Source organism: Chiloscyllium plagiosum, chromosome 35 (genome assembly GCF_004010195.1).
Source record: "Chiloscyllium plagiosum isolate BGI_BamShark_2017 chromosome 35, ASM401019v2, whole genome shotgun sequence".
Lineage (NCBI taxonomy): Eukaryota > Metazoa > Chordata > Chondrichthyes > Orectolobiformes > Hemiscylliidae > Chiloscyllium > Chiloscyllium plagiosum.
The window spans coordinates 29,416,925-29,435,010 of record NC_057744.1 but is presented as its reverse complement, the minus strand read 5'-3'; the positions used below and the strand labels follow the sequence as shown (position 1 = coordinate 29,435,010).

Below are 18,086 nucleotides of genomic sequence, written 5' to 3'. Positions count from 1 at the left end.
TAGTATTGTAGAAGGGGAAGGTAAAAGATAGGTTAGAGAAAAAAAGTTGTAGACAGTTGTTAATTATTCTCTGTTAGGCTATAAGAAACAAAGTTTGGGAGAAGATTTGTAGCTCGGGTGCTCGTTGTTGTGGTTCTGTTCGCTGAGCTGGGAATTTGTGTTGCAGACATTTCATCCCCTGTCTAGGTGACATCCTCAGTGCTTGGGAGCCTCCTGTGAAGCGCTTCTGTGATGTTTCCTCCAGCATTTATAGTGGTTTGTACCTGCGGCTTCCGGTTGTCAGTTCCAGCTGTCCGCTGCAGTGGCCAGTATATTGGGTCCAGGTCGATGTGCTTATTGATTGAATCTGTGGATGCCTCTAGGAATTCCCTGGCTGTTCTCTGTTTGGCTTGTCCTATAATGGTAGTGTTGTCGCCGTCGAACCCATGTTGCTTGTCATCTGAGTGTGTGGCTACTAAGGATAGCCGGTCATGTCGTTTCGTGGCTAGTTGGTGTTCATGGATGCGGACCATTAGCTGTCTTCCTGTTTGTCCTATGTAGTGTTTTGTGCAGTCCTTGCATGGGATTTTGTACACTACATTGGTCTTGCTCATGCTGGGTAATGTAGTGTACAAAATCCCATGCAAGGACTGCACAAAACACTACATAGGACAAACAGGAAGACAGCTAACGGTCCACATCCATGACCACTAGTGGGGAATGCATCCCATAACAGGTAAAAGGGGAGCAGTCGGATAGCAAGGATTGGGCAGCAGGACATCTGGAGGGTGGACGTGGAGGGTAGATGTGGAGGGGGCAGAAAGCTCTCTCACAGCTGTCTAACATCACTGGTGCCATCTGCACACCAGCAGCTCTCTTTGTGGCCATCTTAGCTTTATCAAATTTGACTCCATTTGCACATAGAAAGCTCCTACAAACAGCAACCTACGCATCAACAAATTCAGTCTGTTTTCATGACGTTGGATGCAGAATTAATGTTGGAAGTCACATGACAACAGGTTATATAGTTCAACAAGTTTATTTGAAATCAGAGTCAAGAGTGTGGTGCTGGAAAAGTGCAGGTCAGGCAGCATCCAAGGAGCAGGAAAAAAAGATTTACATTTTGGGCAAAAGCCCTTCATCAGGAATGAGGAAAGCTCATTCCTTAAGAAGGGCTTCTGCCCAAAATGTCGATTTTCCTGCTCCTTGGATGCTGCCTGACCTGCTGTACTTTTCCAGCACCACACGCTTGACTCTAAATCTCCAGCATCTGCAGTACTCACTTTCGCCTTACTTGAAATCACACAAGCTTTCAGTGGTGTACACTTGAAGGAGCAGTGCTCTGAAAGCTTCTATAATTTCAAATAAACCCGTTTGACTATAACCTGGTATCGTGTGACTTTAACTTTGTCCATCCCCAGTCTAACACTGGTACCTCCACATCATGGCAGAATTAATGATGGCCTAGCCAAAACATTGGGTAGATCTCCCCACCTTTTGTTCAAATAATGTTTTTATCACCGTATATTACATTTCCTACATGACATTAACTACACTTCAAAAGTGATGTAAAGGATTGTAAATCTGGTGATTGTGATTAGTAAATAAATGCAAATCCTCTCTTTTCCCATTTGAGAGGACGTAAGTGGCTTGGTTTCATATCCATTTGGAAAGGTAGAACTTCCAAACATTCAACAAAGTCTCAGTAATAAACTAAATTCTAAAGAATCCTGGAGTTTATTTAAGGCAGAGCTTGATATAGATTCTTGTTCAGTAGGGGAGTAGAGGGTTGTGAGGAAAGTGTAGGAAGGTGGACATGAGAAATGTCAAATCAGCCGTGATCCCACTGAATGGCAGAGCAGGACCGAGGGGCCAAACTTCCTCTGCTCTTGTGGCCTTCCTTGTCAAGTTTCTGGAGTGGTACATGGACCCACCACTCTGAGACAGAGGTGACAGTGTTATTCACTGAGCCATGTGACATCTTTAACCGGTCTCTGTCCTTCACAGATTTTGGAAAGCCTGTTTTATGCCTTTATCACCTGTTTTGAGAGAGCATCCTCTCATTAGATACCAAAGGAAGTGACTGACACTGGGCACTAGCAGTGCTAAAAAGTGCATGTATTAAAAGGTGAGCATTGAGCCTCTCGTTTAATAGCGGAACACAATGTATTAGAACCCCCCTCGGAACGTCAGAGACCAGCAGTAGAGTTCAAAGCAATATTTTACAGATCTGGATAAAATGCTGACCAACTATCAATTATCAGCAATGCTCCTGTGTGGTTTAACTAAAAAGAATGCACTCAAGCAGTTTAAAACTATTTAAAAAGGAATCAATACTAAAGGATACAGTTTCTCTCTCAATGCTCACGAAGCACTTGCCAGTCAGTGGTTACTGACTGTGCAGAGTAATTACTCATCACTGACACCGATTGTGTGCTATCCACACTTCAGAGCTTCGGAGTCTTTGCTGCAAATCTGTATAAATACTGCACACTATCCGTTCTCCCCGGAGAGTGCTTTGCATCCTATCCTCTTTATTAATCCATATTTCCTATCACTCAATGGCAAAGCTCTCACTTCCTTGTTCTGAAATTCATTCCTGGGATGAGGATGTCACGGGTAAGGGCAGTACATATTGCCAGTGTCTAGTTATCTTTGAGAAGGGTGGGTTGAAATGCCTTCTTAAACTCTACAGTCCATCAAAATAATGGGGCATCAGCAACCCTGGTATGGCCAGAATGTGTCATCCAGCCCCAATTGAAGTGAGTGGCTTAAACATATCAGAGGACAATTAAGAATCAACCATGTTGTAGATCCGGAGTCACATGTAGGCCAGACAAGATAAGGATGGCAGATAAACTTCCTTAAAAAGGATATTAGTGAACCAGGTGGCTTTTTATAACAATTAATGTTAGTTTCAGCGAAGGCAACCATGAAACTTTTTTTTTTTAAGATTAGATTCCCTGTGCTCAATTCAAGATAAATTCAGTTATTTAATGTAAGTACCTTGTGGTGTTGGAACTCCTCTTTGCAAGACATTAGCCTTGGTCATGAATTACAAGTCCTTTGACATTACAGCTAGAGTACCATCTGGATAGAAGAGCTCCAACAGTAGCGCTAGGTAGGGTAATTCCGACCACACTGAAAGAATAACATGTTGTGTTAAGTAGAGTTATTGGCAGGGAAACTAGGTAGTGATGCAGATTCCAAGTATCTGCTCCTTCTAGATTCTGATTTCCTCCCCATCTGTTGCGAGATCCACCTCTGACTTCCGTCACCCTGACTCCTTACCTATTACCTGCCTTGCTCTGCCTATCAAGATTAGGATGGTACCGGAAAAGCACAGCAGGTCAGACAGCATCCGAGGAGCAAGAAAATCGACGTTTCAGGCAGGAGCCCTTCATCAGGAACGTCAATTCTCCTGCTCCTCGGATGCTGCCTGACCTGCTGTGCTTTTCCTGCACCACTCTAACCTTGACTCTAATCTCCAGCATCTGCAGTCCTCACCTTGGCCTGGTTGATTTTAACCTTGCTCTGGATATCATCCATATCAACTCTTCCATTGACTAAAAAAAGTTTGTGCATCGCATTGCTTCTTTGTGAATAAGTAAATGCAACAGCATACCTCGTCACTTACCCTGGATCCGCATGTGCTTTATGTTTCTACAATTACACTGAAATGCATAGCATTGATTACATTAGCAGGCCATTTGGCCCAATGATCTTACAGTAAAAGTAGGAATTGAAAGCTATTCTCAGACAAACTATAGATGGAGGATGCAAAAAATTTCTGGCTGTAACAGGCTGCTCCTTTTTTTGAGGTATTTTAGGTGTTGGAAGTGATTTCCTTGAATTTCAGGAGCAGCAATTACTGTTTTATATGCCATTTGGAACGTTGGAGAGGAACAGACAAAGGCAGCACAGGGTCTGTGCAGTGGAGAGCGAGAGAGGAGAGCACCACACTGCTCCGTGACACAGCAGTAAACTTGTGCAGCTACTACCTTTGCTGTTTGAATTCATGTATCGCTGGACGTCAGAATGCATCTGGGAAAATTAACAAACAGTGAAATTCATAACTGATCTTGGAGGAACCTGTTTGGGAGTGGTCACAGCACAGAGACAGATAAGTTGAACAGCTTTAAGTGTGGCCTTAGGTCCTTGCTGCAAGTCTGCAGTAGTGAATAGAGCGGGTTCTTTCTTGATTAGATGTTTTATCGAGATATTTCTCGATTAAACTTAAAAATATAAGCCATAAGTATTAAGTTAGCCTGCAGCAGTGCTTTGGAGAGGAATAAGATGCTATAAGGTGCTATTTTCTGGGTCCGTAGATTGGAAGAAGTAAAAATGGCCCTTAGTAGAGTGATATGCTCTTCTTACCAGACATGGGTGTTTAGGGAGAGTTTACGCGTTACTCAAAATTCTATTAGCAGTAAATGCTGTTGGTTGCAAAACCTATCAGATTGAATGGATCAGTTGGAGTAACAGTTAGAGGCAACGAGGAATTTATAAGAGCAAGGGGGTGTGATGGATGGCAGTTATACGAAGGGAGAAAAGTTGCAGATACAGTCACACAGACAGGTTAACTCAAGGAAATGTAAAAGAGGTAGGCAGGTAGTGCAGGATTCTTCTGTGGCTATCCCCATTTCAAACAAGGCTGCTGTTTTGGAAAATGTAGCGGGGTGATGGATTCTCGGGGGAATGTAGCACAAACAGCCAAGTTTCAGGTATCGAGACTGGCTCTAATGCAGGGGTACATTGGGTTCCAAGAAATCGATTGTGTTAGGGGACTCTCCAGTCATAGACAGGGGCAGATGTTTTTGTGGCCAGCAGCAAAAAAATTAGAATGGTGTGTTGCCTCCCTGGTGCCAGCAAAAGGTCATATTGGAACCAACGGCATAGGAATGGAAAAGGATGAGATTCTGAAGGAAGAATATGGAGAGAGTTAAGCAGGAATTTAAAAAGGGAGGTCCTCGGGACTAGTAATATCTCTATTACTCCCAGTGCTACAAGCTAGTGACAGTAGGAATAGGAGGATAGAGCAGATGAATGCATTGCTGAGGAGCTGGTGTATGATTAGATTAGATTCCCTCCAGTGCAGAAACAGGCCCTTCAGCCCAACCAGTCCACACCGACTCTCCGATGAGTAACCCACCCAGACCTATTTCCCTCTGACTAATGCACCTAGCACTATGGACAATTTAGCATGGCAAATTCGCCTAACCTGCACATCTTTGGACTGTGGGAGGAAACCGGAGGACCCAGAGGAAATCCATGCAGACACAGTCACCAGAGGCTGGAATCGGTGCTGTGAGGCAGAAATGCTAACCACTGAGCCACTGTGCCTCTTGGATCATTGGAATCTCTTCTGGGGTAGAAGTGATCTATATAAGAATGATGGATTGCACCTGAATTGAAAGGGGACTAATATAGTGGCAGGGAGATTTGCTGGAGCTGCTCAGGGGATTTAAACTATTAAGGTGGAGGGGTGGGACCAGGGAGATAGTGAGGAAAGAGGTCAATCTGAGACTAGTACAGTTGATAAAAGGAGAGAGTCAAACAGTCAGGGCAGGCAGGAACGAAGCAGAGAATAAGGTAGGACTGATATATTAAACTGCATTTATTTCAATGCAAGAGGCCTAACAGGGAAGGCAGAGTCTGAGGAGCAGGAAAACTGACGTTTTGGGCAAAAGCCCTTCATCAGGAATAGAGGCAGGATGCCTGCAGAGTGGAGAGATAAATGAGAGGTGGGTGGAGTTGTCAAGAAAGTAGCATAGAGTACAATAGGTGAATGGGGGTGGGGATGGAGGTGATAGGTCAGAGAGGAGGGTGGGGGAAGGTAGCAAAGAGTACAATGGGTGAATGGGGGTCGGGACCATTCCCTCCGTGACTACCTGGTCATGTCCATACCCCCCCCAACAATCCACCCTCCCTTCCTGGCACCCTCCCCTGCCACCGCAGGAATTGAAAAACATGCGCCCAGACCTCCTCCCTCACCTCCATCCAAGGCCCCAAAGGAGCCTTCCACATCCAAAGTTTCACCTGCACATCCACCAAAATCATTTATTATATCGACTGCTCCCGATGCAGTCTCCTCTATATTGGGGAGACTGGACACCTCTTAGCAGAGCGCTTTAGGAAACCTCTCTGGGACACCCGCACCAATCAACCACACCGCCCCGTGGCCCAACATTTCGACTCCCCCTCCCACTCTGCTGAGGACATGCAGGTCCTGGGCCTCATCAACCGCCGCTCCCTCACCACCCAACACATGGAGGAAGAACACCTCATCTTCTGCCTCGGAACACTTCAACCCCAGGGCATCAATGTGGACTTCACCAGTTTCCTCATTTCCCCTCACCCTAGTTCCAATCTTCCAGCTCAGCACCGTCCCCATGACCTGTCCTACCTGCCTACCTTCCTTTCCATCTATCCACAACACCCTCCTCTCTGACCTATCACCTCCATCCCCACCCCATTCACCTATTTTACTCTATGCTACTTTCTCCCTAAACCCACCCCCCTCTCATTTATCTCTCCACTCTGCAGGCACCCTGCCTCTATTCCTGATGAAGGGCTTTTGCCTGAAACGTCGATTTTCCTCATCCTCAGATGCTGCCTGACCTGCTGTGCTTTTCCAGCACCACACTCCATCTAGAATCTGGTTTACAGCATCTGCAGTCCTTGGTTTTACCTAACAGGGAAGGCAGATGAACTCAGGGCATGGTTAGGAACATGGGACTCGGATACCATAGCAATTATAGAAACATGGCTCAGGGATGGGCAGGACTGGCAGCTTAATGTTCCAGGATACAAATGCTACAGGAAGGAGAGAAAGGGAGGCAAGAAAGGAGGGGGAAGTGGCATTTTTGATAAGGGATAGCATTACTGAGGGAGGATATTCCTGGGAATACATCCAGGGAAGTTATTTGGATGGAGAAATAAGAAAGGGATGATCACCTTATTGGGATTGTATTACAGGCCCCCTAATAGTCGGTGGGAAAATGAGAAACAAATTTGTAAGGAGATCTCAGCTAACTGTAAGAATAATAGGGTTGTTATGGTAGGGGATTTTAACTATCCAAACATAGACTGGGACTGCCATAGTGTTAAGGATTTCAATGGAGAGGCATGTGTTGAGTGCGTACAAGAACAGTTTCTGATTCAGCCTGTAGTTATACCTACTAGAAAAAGTGCAAAACGTGACCTACTCTTGGGAAATAAGACGCACAGGTTACTGAGATGTCAGTGGGAGAGCACTTTGGGGCCAGCGACCATAATTCTATTAGTTTTAAAATAGTGATGGAAAAGGATAGACTGGATCTAAAAGTTGAAGTTCTAAATTGGAGAAAGGCCAATTTTGACGGTATTAGGCAAGAACTTTCAAAAGCTGATTGGGAGCAGATGTTCGCAGGTAAAGGGACGGCTGGAAAATGGAAAGCCTACAGAAATGAGACAACCAGTGTCCAGAGACAGTATATTCCCGTCAGGGTGAAAGGGAAGGCTGGTAAGTATAAGGAATGCTGGATGACTCGAGAAATTGAGGGTTTGGTTATGAAAAGGGAAGCATATGTCAGGAGAGATCGAGTGAATCCTTACAAGAGTATAAAGGCAGTAGAAGTATACTTGAGAGAAATCAGAAGGGCAAAAAGGGGACATGAGGTAGCTTTGGCAAATAAAGTTAAGGAGAATTCAAAGGGCTTTTGCAAATATGTTAAGGACAAAAGGGTAACTAGGGAGAGTATAGGGCCCCTCAAAGATCAACAAGGCAGCCTTTGTGTAGAACTGCAGGAGATGGGGGAGAAACTTAAGCGAGTATTTTGCATCAGTGTTTACTGTGGAAAAGGTCATGGAAGATATGGAATGTAGGGAAATAGATGGTGACATCTTGAAAAATGCCCATATTACAGGGAAGGAACTGCTGGATGTCTTGAAACGCACTAAATTAGATAAATCCTCAGGACCTGATCAGGTGTACCCTCAAACTCTGTGGAAAGCCAGGGAAGTGATTGCTGGGCCTCTTGCATCATCGATGGTCACAGGTGAGGTGCTGGAAGACTGGAAGTTGGCTAACATGCTGCCACTATTTAAAAATGGTGGCAAGGACAAGTCAGGGAACTATAGACCGGTGAGCCTGATGGCAGTAGTAGGCAAGTTGTTGGAGGGATTCCTGAGGGACAGTATGTACATGTGATCTATATGGACTTCAGTAAGGCGTCCAACAAGATTCCCCATGGGAGACTGGGAGCAAAGTTAGATCTCATGGGATACAGAACTGGCTCAAAAAGGTAGAAGACAGAGGGTGGTGGTGGAGAGATGTTTTTCAGATAGGAGGCCTTTGATCATGGAGTGCCACAAGGATCGGTGGTGGGTCCACTACTTTTCGTCATTTATATAAATGATTTAGATATGAACATAGGAGGTATAGTTAGTAAGTTTGCAGATGACACCAAAATTGGAGGTGTAATGGACAGCGAAGAAGGTTACCTCAGATTACAACAGGATCTTGATCAAATGGGCCAATGGGCTGAGGACTGGCAGATGGAGTTTAATTTAAATAAATGTGAGGTGCTGCTTTTTAGGAAACCAAATCTCAGCAGGGCTTATACACTTAATGGTAAGGTCCTAGGGAGTATTGCTGAACAAAGAGACCGTGGAGTGCAGGTTCGTAGCTCCTTGAAAGTGGAGTCGGAGGTAGATAAGATAGTGAAGAAGGTGTTTGGTATGCTTTCCTTTATTGGTCAGAGTATTGAGTACAGGAGTTGGGATGTCATGTTGCGGCTGTACAGGACATTGGTTAGGCCACTGTTGGAATATTGCTTGCAATTCTGGTCTCCTTCCTATCGGAAAGATGTTGTGAAACTTGAAAGGATTCAGAAAAGATTTACAAGGATGTTGCCAGGGTTGGAGGATTTGAGCTATAGGGAGAGGTTGAATAGGCTGGGGCTGTATTCTCTGGAGCATTGCAGGCTGAGGGGTGACCTTAGAGGTTTATAAAATCATGAGGGGCATGGATAGGATAAATAGACAATGACTTTTCCCTGGGGTGGGGGAAAGAGTCCAGAACTAGAGGGCATAGGTTTAGGGTGAGAGGGGAAAGATAAACAAGGGGCAACTTTTTCATTCAGAGGGTGGCACATGTGTGGAATGAGCTGCCAGAGGAAGTGGTGGAGGATGGTACAACTAACATTTAAAAGGCATCTGGATGGGTATATGAATAGGAAGGAAGGGTTTGGAGGGATATGGGCCAGGTGCGACCAGATTGGGGTGTGATATCTGGTCGGCATGAAGGGTCTGTTTCGGTGCTGTACATCTGTATGACTCGATCCTTGGTGATCGAGATGAATTTTCATGTGAATCAATGTCCTTTCAGAATTCTGCCTTACCTTTTCTGGCCTGCATGTGTCCAAGTCCACAGCTGTGTGCTTGACTCTTAACTGCCTTTAGAAATGGCGCAGCAGGCCTTTCAGGTCCAAGGTCGATCAAGGATGGTCAACAGGTGTTGCCCTTGGCAATAATGCCTACATTCTAAAAGAATCCCAAATCCTTACTAGAATTATTAAAAACCAATGTTTACTAACTCGAGTTTTGTCATACCCAACCAACCACCCCCTCACCCACACACACAAGTAAGGCTATATTCTTTGTCTGTATACACCTTTATAACTTTAAAGACCTCCATGGAGTGACATTTGCCAGAAAATAAAATATTTCTTATATTTTTAAACATGTCAAGAATGTGAAGAAATAGCAGTGCTGTGTCACTGCTCAGTCCTGCCATGCTATTTGACCACCAACATAGGTCACAGGTGTACAATAATTTATGTTAAAGAGGTGATAAAGGCCAAATTTTCTTGTATTTGCCAAAGCTGAGCCTCCATAAAACCATTAACTGATACAATGGCTTAACTGCTTCATTCAAATCGTGAAGTGCAATCAGGACTTGGAGCAGGATAGATAAGGAGAGCGGCTGAGTAACCTTGGGAATGCAAGGCACCAACCATGCAAGGAGAGGTTTAATAAGGCTTCCACAACAGATGTTTATCAGGTGGAAAATTAGGCCCAGATTTACAGAGCTTTCAAACCCTACATTTTTAAGCAGTTAAAATAAATTCCAATCAATCCTCTCACATTGGGAAAAATAAAGAGAAATAAGCATTAGGGATTTTTTTTAACAATTTAATGCTCCCAGTGTAAGGTTATGTCATGTGGAAAGTCACATTGAGAAGTCCGCTTCTCAACCTGCATCACTTCAATTTTCATTTATAAACTATATGCCTAACACCCCTTCAAAAATATAGAGAGATCCACAGGGAGCAAATGGGGTAGACCAGTGCAACCTCCCTTGCCTATAAAGATGGAAAGCCCTGTGGTAAGCTGTCCCAAATTACATTTGTCCTGTGTGATGCCACATTGTCGGCAGTGACCAATGATACAAATGTGAGGAAGCAGATAAAGAGAATCACAAGTGAGCCTCACCCTGTTTATTACCAACGTCCCCCACAACCCAATTTCACTCAGCACTTACTCGATATTATTCCAATGCAGGAACCCTGGCCACATTTTCCACACTCCATAACCCAGGAACTAAGCTAACACCAACTATCACTTTGAATAGGATCCACTGATTCATAATAGACCTGAATTCTTGATGTGTGGCATTGGATTTTAGACCGGGGAATGCACAGACCACCAAGCCAGCCATTTTATCACAGTAAATCTTTTTGTATTTGTCCTTTTGACAATGGTTAAACCAATTCTGAGAGCAATCCTGTTTATTTCCCTTTCACATTATCCTCCATTGCACTTTGTTTGCTTGAATGACTCTTCTCTGGAGCTGTGCTCTGATGCATGCTCACCATCTACCTGCGCAGAGTATTTCTGTAACATGCCCGTCAGTTCCTATCCATCACTGGCCCTCTCCATTCGGAATGAGTCATGACATGTGTCACCTCAGAAGGGACACTTTAGCTGTCAGATGTGATGGGTCAGGGAAATAGCAAACCTCTTGGTTTAAACAACTTCTGATCTCTGACCTCTGGCTGCTCACTGTGACCCCGAAGCCATTTCCATTGGGCTTTTTTCCAAGTGAGTAATACGGCAATTGTAACACTGTTCAAGAAAAGGAAACATGGTTCATTCCTAACTTGGTTGCAGGCCCTAAGCATGACAGCACTGGCTTCTCTTCGTTATGAATATCTCTCTCCCTTGTGCACACAAACATTCCAGTCAAACATACACATACATCAGTAAGAGTCGGTAGAGACAATTTCAGAAGTGTCACTTTTAACTTGGTGGAAAAGCAAGTGTTATAGAGAATCATAAAATCCCTACAATGTGGGAGCAGGCCATTCCACCCATCAAGTCCACACTGATCCTCCAAACAGCATCCCATCTCTCCTACCCTACATTTCCCATGGCTAACCCACCTGGCCTGCACATTTCTGGGCACTATGGACAATTCAACATGGCCAATCCACCTAACCTGTAATTCTTTGGACTGTGGGAGGAAACCCATGCAGACAAGGGGATAATGTCTGTCTGGAATTTGCACAGTCCCCCAAGGCTGGGATCGAACACGGGTGCATGGCACTGCAAGGCAGTACCACTAGCCACAGAGCCACCATGCCAACCCTAAGGAACTGTCAGTTCACAATCTACAAGGGAGCTGATCACCCGAGCAGCTTTAACTGAAACGTGTGTGTTCTCACAGCCAATATTCAACAGGAAGAATCAGACAATCTCAGTTTTTTTTATTTATATATAATCTGAGTTAAGGGGTGTCACAGTACCATCCAGGTGACAGGTACTCAATGAAAGTAGTCTTACCTTACTCAGAAAAACCTCAGTTCAAGTCCAACTCCCATGATTAGAGCAGATATATAAGCTGACAAATCAGTTAATGACTTATCAATGTTTGTGGGATCTTGCTGTGTGCAAATCACATGCCAGGATTCCTATACTGAAACAGCAATAACACTTCAGAAGTCCTTCCTTCATATTAATGGCTGGTTAAATGGTGGATTGAGGAATTTCACAAGACTAACATGTTTGATATTGATGTCGCAAAGTGCTATGTTCAGTCAAAACTCTTCCAAGCAGAATTTTTAAAATTCTGTTGTTCAGTGAAAAATAATAAAAATAGCAAATGCTGACTCTTTAGAATGTTCTAGAAACAAGGTGCAGACACGGGGGAGGATCCTGTATTTATAGAACAGTCTGAACATGTATAATCAGCAGATTCAAACTCCACTCTGCAACCAACTTTTCTACTGCCACAATCAATTCTCCACATTAGCAATTATTCTAGGTATACAAACAAGTACATCAAGTGTTCAGCATAGAAATAGGCCATTCAACTCGAATGGTCTGTGCTAAAATTTATATTTGCCACAAACCTCCTCCCACCCATCTCAGTCTTTCAGCATAACCTTCGATTCCTTCCTCGCTCATGAACTTCCCCAGTTTCCCCTTAAGTGCATCAATGTTCTTCAGCTCAACTCCTCAATATAGTAGTGAGCTTCACATTTTCAGCAAAGACCATTTATCTCAGAATTACCTATTGAATTTATTTGTCCTTTTTACGGCTTTTAATTTCAGTCTACTCCTCCAAACTAGAAACAAATAGGCTGAAAATTCAGCCTGAGGTTGAAGACCTGCAGGGTAAAGCAGGAGCTGAACCTGGGGACAGCAGGACCCTGGGGTGCCATTTCAAATACAGTGGCCGAAAAAGTGGCCAACCTGCCCATACTGAGGGTTCAGAGGTCACAGGCTCAGCAATGCCACCACGAGGAACAGGACATCTGAAAAACAGGGAAAATTTCAGGAAAAGCCAAGGGCAGGAAGTCAAGCCATGACCTTCAGAGTAGGATTCCCAGTGCTTTTGTCACCAGGGTGGGCTAGATTATGCTCATTGAGTGCCAACCTGCAAACCCATAGAAAGGCAGTCAGGGGCTACTGGGCAGTCATCTGGCAGTGAGCCTTTCTGATGTAGGCAAAATACCATGGCCATGGCAGCAAGTGGCCCTTACTTTGAGATTAGATTACTTAGTGTGGAAATAGGCCCTTCGGCCCAACAAGTCCACACTGACCCTCAGAAGCGCAACCCACCCAGACCCATTCCCCTACATTTATCCCTTCACCTAACACTACGGGCAATTTAGCATGGCCAACTCTCAACCTGCACATTTTTGGACTGTGGGAGGAAACCAGAGCACCCGGAGGAAACCCATGCAGACACAGGGAGAATGTGCAAACTCCACACAGACAGTCGCTTGAGGCGGAAATTGAACCAGAGTCTCTGGCACTGTGAGGCAGCAGTGCTAGCCACCATAAGGAACAGGACATCTGAAAAACAGGGAAAAATTCAGGGAAACTTGTACTTGGGTTCATAAGCTACCAAGATCCTCTCTCATTGAATCAGGACAGGAAGCAGGAGCACAGCTAGTGTGCCAGGGAAAAGCAATGGATGGGGAAGTTCAATCTGTCAACCTTGGCAAGCTCCTTCATAACTTTAAAGAGCTCTATCAGCTCACCTCTCAAGCTTCTATTATCTATGGGGAAATCTGTTCAGATGCTGTCATCCTGATAAACACCTTTGGTACCTCTCCAGTGACCCTCTAGTCTTTCTGTAAGAACTGTGGTTGCTTTCTGTCTTGCAAGGCAATGGGGTTAGCCCAATGGTGGGCAACGGTACATTAAGCGGTGGCTGACTGAGCTCAGAGTTGGTATCTTCCTCTGAAAGTGACAAGCAGAAGCCAAAGTCCACCAGAGATCACAGCCTTCAGCAAGTGTCAGTCTCAAAGTTCCCCATCTTCAGCTCTCCCTTGCAGACGCCCTTGCAGTTGACGTACAGGTGCCCATGTGCTCGTGACCTCGCAGTCAGGTCAGTGCAGATAAAGTCATTGGTTATGTTGCTGACATTAATCTGATGAGTGTGACCTATTATAGAGACCAGAACAGTGCAGGATACAGAGGGAGGGATAATACCATACAGCAATCTTGCACTAGAATGTTTGCATAAATATTACAACACCTCAGCACACACTGCCATCTCAAATCGACATTCCAGGAGAAAGGGGCAAGAGAATGATGTGGCTTGGATCTGCCTTGACACAAAACTTGACGGGGCTCCTGCTGTGCTTGTAGGAATCAAAGAGCGCACATCAACTTCATAGAGAATGCAGCACGAAAACAGATCTTTCAATCCAACTAGTTCACACCAACCATAATCCCAAAATAAACTAGCCCCACCTGCCTGCGCTTGGCTCAAATCCCCCGAAGCATTTCCTATTCATGTACCCACCCAAACGTCTTTTAAATGTTGCAGCCACATCCACAATTTCCTTTGGAATTTCATTTTACACACCAACCACTCATGTCTTTTTTTTAAAATCGGAATCTGAATGGTGGATTTATTTTCTACCACCATTCCAGCACTCAGGCTTGTTAACAGTTGAAATAGGGGGGCAACAAAGCATTAACCAGGCTTTCAATTCCCCTTCCCTTTCCTGATCATGATGGCCAATGGATGTTCCTTGGCCGTCGCTAACTAAATGCAGTTCTGAGGAATGGTCACTGGACCCAAAAACATGAACTCTGATTTCTCTTCACAGATGCTGCCAGACCTGCTGGACTTTTCTAGCAACTTCTATTTTTGTTTTCGATTTACAGCATCCACAGATCTTTCTGCTTTTATTAGGCAGAGCGAGGATGGCCTGTTGCCCCCTTTTCCCGTGGTCCTGCCCTGCTTTGTGGCAGTCTCCAGGAAATGGTATGTGCGAGGTAGATGCATTTGTGCCACATATATCTAACCATGTAGGAAGAGGGTCCTTGAAGACTTCCTCCAAAATAGCTCCCGCTCAATTAGCTGCGTCAGGCTTGGACCCTGATGAGACATAGGGTCATTTCAATTTAGGATTGCTCATTGTCTCTCTGGGTGCTACAGCGGTGCCCCATGGCACTTGGGAATTGGAGGTGAGGTGGGGGGTGGGAGGTGGGAAAATCAATGCGATATTGTGAAAAGGATCCTAAAAACCATCACCACACAGAAGAAACTACAGCTCAGAATAGCTTTTATATTAAAATAGACGTGACTAGTCTTGCCATTTTGAAGCAGACTGGCGGGAAGCCTCAAAAGAGTTAACAGGTTTTGACATGAACTGTCAGCAAAATGGGAAACTGCAGCTTAAGGTTGTCCTAATGGCACGGGCCTGTTAATCCGAACCCGCAAGCCTGTAACATCTCGCGAACACTGACATTGCAATTCGGGTGTTAATGTTGTGTGAGCGCTGACCTTTGGCCTCTGCTAGCTGGAAGCTGCAACCCTCAGCCGTGCTGTATTGATCGACCGATCAATGGCGCAACTCAACCGGACGACATTTGATAAACACTCGGTGTGAAGAGGGTTTCGAGGACAAGGGGATGGCTCCAATTATAATCACTCATAACTGCCAACCATAATAGACTGGGAATTGAGCAGAGCTTCCATCAGCAAAGGCACCTCTTTTACAAAACTGGGGATTTCAAGAATATCCACATTTACGCAAAAAAGCTACTGGGGACCAGCAACAGTTTCTGGGACAAGACAAAGAAATAGAATTCATAGAATCTTATTGAAGGAGAGCCCTTTGAAATAGCTCTCAAATTAACTGTCCCCTTAGCTTTGCAAATCTTTTTTCTTCTCCTATTAAAGCAATTTATTTCCGAAAGTCACTGCTGAATTTCCTTCCACCTTTATTTCAGGCTGTGAACTCCAGATCAAATCAACACATTAAAGCATTCCGCCTCCTCTCCCTGCCAGTCTCTTTAGCCAATTGTCTTAAAACTGTATCCTTGGTAACAGACTCTGGTGGAAATAATTTCTGCCTGTCTACAATACCAAAACCAGTCATAATTTTAGACACCACTCTTAAATTTCCCTTTAATATTCTCTGCTGAGGAGAACTGGCTCAACGTCTGTAGACTCTCCACAAGTTTAAGACAGCATGGCCCAATTTCCTAATGGGAACCCGGGCCTACTGGAGGGATTGGCCAGTGCACTGTCAAAGGGGGGTGGGAGTTGGGGACGTACAAGAGAAATCTGATCACTTACTCGCAACTTCCAGCGATGCGTTTCGACTGACCGCTTCCCCGAGGTAATTCCTGGCCAGACACACGTAGACGCCTTCGTCCGGCTTGCTCCTCCGGCCGTGTACGATGCGCAGGAAGAAGAGTGACCCGCTGGGGAGGAGCATGCGATGGGAGCGAGGGTCATCCTTGTCCGTCTCCACTCGCTCTCCATCCTTGTACCATTCAATGATGGGGGTGGGCCGTCCTTCGGCTTTGCAGTTCAGCGTCGCAGGTTCCCCTTTCGACACAATCAGGTCAGAAGGATGCTCAATGACCCGGGGCGCAGAGTCTTCCAGACGGAGCCTAGAACCTACAAAAAAAAACCCCAGTGAATTTTAACAAATTAGATTTCCCAACGTGATTACCTAGCTTCCAATAACATCATTGGAAGGACTTGGTAACTGTCACCTCAAGAGTCCATTTGCACCTGTGTGCAGCCGGGAATATACAAAGAGGTGGAATTACCCACCATCGCTGGGGGAACTATAGTATTCAAAGAAATTCCCAAACAGCATTCGCTCAGGCTAGAAATGCAGCTTTAATAGTGTTGCCCATACCCTAACAATGTTTTTTGTAATTCAAAGATGTACTTTATTCAAAAGAATATTTAATATACATAGTGACTAAAGCAGCTCAGTTCTGTACAGGAGCAGATGAGGGAACAAACATTGAAGTTTGACTCTATCCAGCAAACAAACCCAAGCCATTTCTTACTTGTACAATATTATACTTACACATATATCAGGCACCCGGAGAGTCTGATAACTGAACAGACCCCCCATTTAACTTTGACCTTAGACAATAGCTCTTCCCCACTCCCCCAGTCTCTAGTGTGTCTCTAAGCATATAGTTCTGGACATTGGAATGTGCCATTCTGCAACACTTGGTCAGGGCCAACTCCTTATTCTGGAAGGCCAAGTTTAGGGCAGACCAAAGATAGTCTTTCATGATGGTCTGCCAGACACAGCCAATGTTGTGTCTCGGCGTGCGTCCCAGGAAACAGACTGTAGCGCACAGAGACCTGCTTGAGGCGAACCTCACAAAAATCACTGCATCTCCCGACAGACTTCCTTTGCAAAGGCACATTCCAGAAGGAGGTTTGTGACAGTCTCTACTTCTGCTTCTTGGCAGCTGCTTCAAGGGCAGTGTGTGGTGGTGCAGAGTGTCCGGGCATACATGAAGGATCTCACAGGTAGTGCCCTTCTCACCGTCAGCCAAGTGAAAACCCTGACCAGGGAAACCTCAGGATAACTGCAGGGAAGGTAACAGAACAGGTGCTGTGGGATTGAAAGCTAGTCTTGGAGATGATGACTGAAATGATCATTGATTGTGAGAAAAACTAATCTGGTTCCTTTGCCTTTAGGGAAGGAAACTTGCCTCTTTGCCTGGTCTGCCCTGCACATTACTCCAGACCCAAAACAAGATGAGTGAGTATCCTCTGAAATGGCCAAGTAAGCCAGGTTCAAGGGAAATTAGGGACCAGCATAATGCTGGTCTTTCCAGCAATGCCCACAACCCAAGAAAGAGTGAAAGGTACTGGTCACTGTACTTCCATGGTGACAGAGAAAAATTATCCATAGTGCTTGATGAAGGTTCTGCATCCAGACTTGCATTTTCCAAAAAAAGTCACTGGATAGCAATGGGGAAGAGTGGCAACAATGGGCAAATGTTTATGTCTGTTTAAACTAGCATGCTACCAATGGATCACTCTTCAACACTTTCTGAGCTACATAAGGAGACATCAGAACAGGCGACCTAACAGATTGTCAAAGAACCTTAAAAAAGAGAGAGAGAGAGAGAGAGAGAGAGAGAGAGAGAGAGAGAGAGAGAGAAAAATGTGAAGACAAGGAGTGATATCCAAAGGAAATTTCATATTTGAAGGCCAAAACAAGTGAAAGCACACTGCCAATAGAGTGCAATGATTTGGAATTGGAAGAAACACACGTCATAGCTGTTTGCCAGGCTGAAGGAAGTTACAATAGTGAGGATGATCGATGCCT

The 18,086-nt window shown here is 44.8% G+C and overlaps 1 protein-coding gene across 6 annotated transcripts in view; it reads right to left on the bottom strand.

The window, feature by feature from the left end:
• robo3 (roundabout, axon guidance receptor, homolog 3 (Drosophila)) overlaps nucleotides 1-18,086 on the bottom strand; it is a 561,002-nt gene that overhangs the window by 249,662 nt on the left and 293,254 nt on the right. For all 6 annotated transcript variants that reach the window (XM_043676839.1, XM_043676843.1, XM_043676840.1 and 3 more), the window contains exon 2: nucleotides 16,070-16,396. In XM_043676839.1, coding sequence (XP_043532774.1) covers nucleotides 16,070-16,396 — 327 coding nt within the window. The remainder of the gene's footprint in view (nucleotides 1-16,069; nucleotides 16,397-18,086) is intronic.